The sequence below is a fragment of the Schistocerca nitens genome, chromosome 10 (genome assembly GCF_023898315.1).
Source record: "Schistocerca nitens isolate TAMUIC-IGC-003100 chromosome 10, iqSchNite1.1, whole genome shotgun sequence".
Classification (NCBI taxonomy): Eukaryota; Metazoa; Arthropoda; class Insecta; order Orthoptera; family Acrididae; genus Schistocerca; species Schistocerca nitens.
This window is the reverse complement of record NC_064623.1, coordinates 72,220,464-72,226,463: the sequence shown is the minus strand read 5'-3', so window position 1 is coordinate 72,226,463 and position 6,000 is coordinate 72,220,464. Positions and strand designations below refer to the sequence as shown.

The following is a 6,000-nucleotide window of genomic DNA, read 5'->3' as shown; positions in this document are numbered from 1 at the left end:
TACGTAATTTACGAAATGTTTGAGTTATTTTCTTGCCTCCAAGGGTTTGTGTAGTATCAGAAGGCATATATGTTTCTAAAAATGATTCTAAAATAAGCGCAACTATGGACAAAAACCATTAATCGAGTGGCAAGCTACAACACATTCGTGAAGAAACACTTGTGACGTTGGATAGAATTGCCACTTACCATTGATATCAAAAGAATATAAACACACAGATTCACATGTAGGAAGCACAGAGATGTACGTCGACATGGGAAAGCGATCGACAGCTCATTTATCGTTCTGTAGACCTAGTGTGTTTGTCATTGTCGCCTGATGCCACAAGTGCGACCTTCATCTTTATATTATTCTGAGTGGGACAAGTAACTGCCAACTAGTGGGAGAAATATGTTGAAAACTTTATAATGAGTTTATTACATTACATTTCACGCAAAACCAAAAATTTGAATAATTTTTAAACAATCTGTCAGTGAACACAGCGCTAACAAAATAATGTCATCACATGAAGGGAGCAAGGGAAAAAAAGTGACTAACAACAGAAATGAATGAAATACATACCTACAGACTTCAACATTCGTTTGTCCTTGTTCACTTGATCCTTCTGATACAGTTTCTGTCACTGTCTGTAGGCAATTTCCTTTTCCTTTAATAGTTTTGCACGAAGTCTAGTGATCTGCACATTCTGACACTTCACACGCTTTTGTAAGTCAATCTAACCACTTCATCGCCAAAGCAGGTCTGTGTTAACGATTCACACTGGCTGCTTCTGTGTCATAGAACTGTTTTATAGCTTTAGATGGATTGTCGAATCTTTGTGGCAGTTTCCTCTTCATCGTCAGTTTAGATAGCTTATTTGGGATGTCAAACAGTGTGGGTACTGCATTCCACAAGAGTTTATTATTGTGTGCATTCATGGACTGGTTTTATTCGAAATGTAGCGAACAAAACCTAATATTATTATACATGTAAACTGGGTATTTTTCATAAGGTCTTCTCGTCTGCTGTTAACTAGCCATTTTCTGCTCCTAAAACGAAACATTAATCATTAATACACATGTAGTTTGCAAGTGGAGGAGGAGGAGATTAGTGTTTAACGTCCCATCGACAACGAGGTCATTAGAGACGGAGCACAAGCTCAGGTTAGGGAAGGATGGGGAAGGAAATCGGCCGTGCCCTTTCAAAGGAACCATCCCGGCATTTGCCTGAAGTGATATAGGGAAATCACGGAAAACCGGACGCGGGATTGAACCGTCGTCCTTCCGAATGCGAATCCAGTGTGCTAACCACTGCGCCACCTCGCTCGGTGTTTGTAAGTGAATCCTGACGATACAGTGTAGTAACTCGATGTTATATACTCTCAGGATCCTTAGGAAACCTAAAAAAGACGGTTGTGGTGTCTTTTTCCTGTTGTTACTGCAATTTATTGCGCTACAAACGCTCCTGCTTGTAAAAATCATTGTAGAAATCAAAACAAACAACCACTATTCGCTTTCACGATCGCGCCGAACTCATAATTTAACCTACTGGCCGCTTGGGGCGCTGCTGGCGCCGTAGGAAACAAAATCGAGGTGAAATGTGCCGACTGTTATGTTCAAAGACCTTGTAAAAAATAACTAGACTCACTGATGGCGCTGCAGTCGAAGGATAATTTGAACCTTCAGCTGGACGCCATTATAGTGGTTGTAGTCCGACGTGTTGTGTAGTATTGTTGCTTATGAAGACCCTGATTCAACGTTGTATATTTGTTGGGGCGTACATACAGTATTTGTTACTCGTAATTCTACTGTCTGTACGTTCCAATCAAAAGAAGTACAATGGTGAAGAGTTGTGCAGCGATTAATTGTACAAATACATTCTAGAAAGGAACGAATATTACATTTCACAGATATGTGAATATTTTAAGTTGTTTGTATGTCAGTGCACTTGATTAATAAATGTTTTTGTAACAGGGTATTAGCATAACGTCTGTGCATCTATTTGCAGGTTTCCTTTCTCAAAACCACAGCTGTTACAAAAATGGTTACACGCTGTCAGGAGGCAAGATTTCCGACCGACAGAATACCATTTTATATGTTCTGATCATTTTGAAGAAAGTTGGATGATCGGTACTGTTTTCATGGTCTAGATTATGTTGAAACTTGATAATTTGGTCGTGAGTTGCCAAAGCACTATGCCATATATAACGCACTTCTCGTCATAAAATCTAAAGCAAGGTAGAGTCAGAAAATATCTATTAATATAGTGGGGAAATCTTCGAGTATTTTGATGCATTTTGCGTACATCTATCGTAAATGAACTACGAAAAATGCTAGGGGTCCAGTACATAACTTTTAGCTACGGCAGATTCCATGTAGTACGTAAGATAAATTCATAAACAGTGACTAGTCGCTGTTTGTTAATAAATTAAAAAGTATATTGTAACGTATTTAAATGAGGCATTATGTTTGTGACCTAACTCAAGGGAAGGCATTTTATAACCAAAAGCGATGTATAAACATTCGAACTCCGCGCGTCAGTTTACCACTCTAATGGCCGCCGCCCAGCTATTCAATTTGTCCGCTCTTCACAGTCGACCACTCGCGCAGTCGCTCTTCACAGTCGACCACTCGCGCAGTTGTGGAGGCCTGGTTATGTTAGACAGTGGAGACGTCAGTTGCGGTGTGTATCATCTATGGCGTGTTTGAGCGGTTCCGAACGTCATCTGTCTCGCTTTACTTCCGCAGCGCAGAAACAATCGAATTACGCCTCTTGGGGAAGGACGCGCACAAACCAGCTGGTGTGCGTGTTTTTCAGTTAGTTGACGATGCTCTGTGGCGGAACAACGCGCGTGGAGAACGTGTTTTGGGCAAGCTGAGGAGTGGGAGAACGGTTCCGAAGCCGTTGCTGCACACGCGGAGTGTGGCAGTGTAGCTAATAGCGCTTATAGCGAGAGATATGCGGCGTTGGGTGTTGGCTGCACTGGCGCTTTTTGCGGCGTGTGCGTATGCGCCGGCGTCGGCCGAGAGCGACCCCGAGCTGCTGGCGAAGGGAGCCGAGGCGCTGCGGCTGATACGGCGCCGCGCAGAGAAGTTTCCCGATCGGCCGGAGGCGCGCATCTACAAGGGCACACTGGCCGACCGCGGCATGTACCCTTACGCCGCGTTCGCCGCCGTCTTCGGCCGCGCATGCTCCTCCACCATCGTAGACCGCAGGTTCGTGCTGCTCACCAGGATGTGCACCGACGCCAGGCCGGACGACGGTGAGTACCACGCAACGCAACGCCCTAACGTAAAGTCGACTGAACAGAAACAGTTTCCGACTTAAAAAAAATATGGGCAGGGTGAGTTTTTTGGAAATTTGTGGTAAGGTCTTATGGGACCAAACTGCTGAGGCATTTATGCAGTTTAAGGGGTACATGCGCTGATCACGAGAAAAGTACCTATTTTTGAAGGAAACGCGTATTTCTGAAGATATAAGTGAGCCGTGGCGGCTCATATCGATAGTGCCACTCTGGTGGTTTATCTTTCCTGCCACGGTCAGGGCGGTAAGCAGCGCCCTCTGGGGCCTACTCGAGGAGTAATGAGGCGAGGTCCTGTGGGGAGTGTGCTCCGTGATGTGGTGGAAGACGGTTGTCGGGTTGACGCAGCGAGTGTGGGACCGGAACTATCGCATGGAGATATACAATTTAGCTCTGAACGGAAGGCGCCGTAGCAAGCAGCGGGAAGCGGGCGTCCTGTAATTTGTGTGAAGGAGTAACGATTTTTGCATTGGATGTCCCAGTGGTTCCCGAGAGTTGCGGTGGCTGCTTTCGGAGAAGAGAATTGATAAGAGCTTGTGTCTACGTTCTTTTCCGTATGATGTTGCTGCCAGCCGTTATAAATGGGTGAAAATCAGGCGCTTGTATTGACTATACGGGAACTGGTGATGTAAAATTACATTTGTGATTGAGTCTCACTTCTACCGTGACAATTTAGAGGCGAAAACTGTGGTGGTTTCATTAGGTCTGGTTCTTTGCTGTGCAACTAAGGAAGTCAGTTATTTGGGGTAACTGAGGGAGCACCATTATGTTGGTCTAAGTGATACATTCTCCACATTTTGTCTATGGCTTTGCGAATCGAAATCGTGGGGGCGTACACGTGTGAGTAATTTGCTATTGTATTGATGGTTATGTTGTAATGACTGATATCTGGTGTGTTAAATCACACGCTGATTTGTAGCCAATCTAAGCGGAAGTTGCCATTGCTACTTGCTTATGTGCTACTGTCCTTATGATTGGCATTGTTTGTCTTTTGATTGTGGGTGTGCTCACATTTAAAAAAAACATTACTGCTACTATTCATAAGGGTTGTATAGTAAGGAAATTGCTTAAGCTTTTATCGTATGCTGGTCTGTTTGCCTATCACATTGGCTTTCTATGCAGTAACTGAAGGCATGTGTATGGTGGTTCAAGAGTGTAGGCTGACTAGTATTTGAACTGGTGTTGAGGTTAAGGGCGAGATCAGCATCCCGCAAACCCGCACGTTGCGCGTGGTTAATGTTCCGCTTTTGGGTTGCTGGCTCTCTGTTCTTGGATTTTGTAAGGATACGTGATGAGCGCATCGCTGTAGTTTTTCGCGTGCTAAATTGCGGGGTGTCGGTGCCGTCCTAGAGCTAGACTTGTGATGTATGTTATGTTGAAAGGGAATTAACTGTACCAAACTTAATTCCCTTTCAACATAACATACATCACAAGTCAATACCAAAAAATTATTTATTTAAAACATTGTGTTAGCAAAAAAGTACTTATTTTCATATGGATGCAAAAAAAAAAGATCAAGGAACTCTCTCAAAATTTTTTTTATCAAAAATGATGTATTGCATGTATATGCACGGAATTTCAAAAGCTTTTTTTTCCAAAAGATGGAATTAATAACAAAATTTTCTCAGAAAAGCATATTTGTTTATTTTGCACAGATATACATTAAAGCTCGAATCACAGATTATATAAAAACAGCAACCTCAAGTTAATTTGCAGCATTAGGATACATTTTTCGAACATGCTCAATGAAATTGTGGAATGAATTGTCCCCAAAATGCTGACGCCAGAGAAATTCCACCAGGTAGTTATTCAGCATAGCACGGTGAGTTCCAAAATGCCTTTATTTTTTTCTTTAGCTTTTTGCCAGACTGACTCCACGTGATTTGCGGTTGCGTTTGTAAAGGGATCGACAAAATAAAGTGAATAATTAACAGTCAGATGATACTAGCCCAAGTTACCTATGGCGTTGTAAGCTTGCCACATATCAGAAACTACTGTGGTTCCAGGCAAAACATACTGTTGTAAAATTGGCAGCAAATGGGTAGCATCACGTCGTGGCACAGGAACCATAAAGCTTTGCTTTGTCTCAACGTCATAACCACCAAAGACCCATTGCTCCTCTCACACTGTATGACCTCGATGGTACTTTCTCCTGACGAAGCAGCTCTCGTCTATTTCAACAGTATGGCCAGGGCCGCCCAAAACTATTGGCTCTATTAAGAAATAGTCATGGCAGATATCCCTACAAAATTGGCACCAATCGACCACAGTTTGCTCACTGCCAATTTTGAGCTCCCTCATTAAAAACTTTTTCTTATTGAGTTCGAAAGCCCACATGTAAGACAGTGTAAGTAGGCTGTTTAGGTATTTTATGTTGGTAACGCCACATAGCGCTCTATATGAAAATCACTGACTGTGCTGTGTGAAGTCTGTGGCTGGTTTGCATTGTTGGAATATTCGCTATTGTAGTGTTGGGTAGTTGGATGTGAACAGCGCATAGCGTTGCGCAGTTGGAGGTGAGCCGCCAGCAGTGGTGGATGTGGGGAGAGAGATGGCAGAATTTTGAGAGCGGACGATCTGAACTTATGTCCATCAGAAAGAGTAAATTTGTAATACAGTGCCTTCAGAAGTTAGAATCTTTTATTCAGCTGGCAGTATTGGCGCACGCTGTATTGCAGTAGTTTGAGTAACGAAGATTTTTGAGTGGTAAGTGATTCATA

At 43.0% G+C, this 6,000-nt stretch overlaps 1 protein-coding gene across 1 annotated transcript in view; it reads left to right on the top strand.

Moving 5' to 3' along the window:
- Nucleotides 1–3,110: 3,110 nt before the first annotated feature.
- Nucleotides 3,111–6,000, top strand: part of LOC126210544 (uncharacterized) — a 157,893-nt gene continuing 155,003 nt past the window's right edge. The window contains exon 1 of the mRNA XM_049939798.1: nucleotides 3,111–3,241. Coding sequence (XP_049795755.1) covers nucleotides 3,168–3,241 — 74 coding nt within the window. The 5' untranslated portion in view covers nucleotides 3,111–3,167. The remainder of the gene's footprint in view (nucleotides 3,242–6,000) is intronic.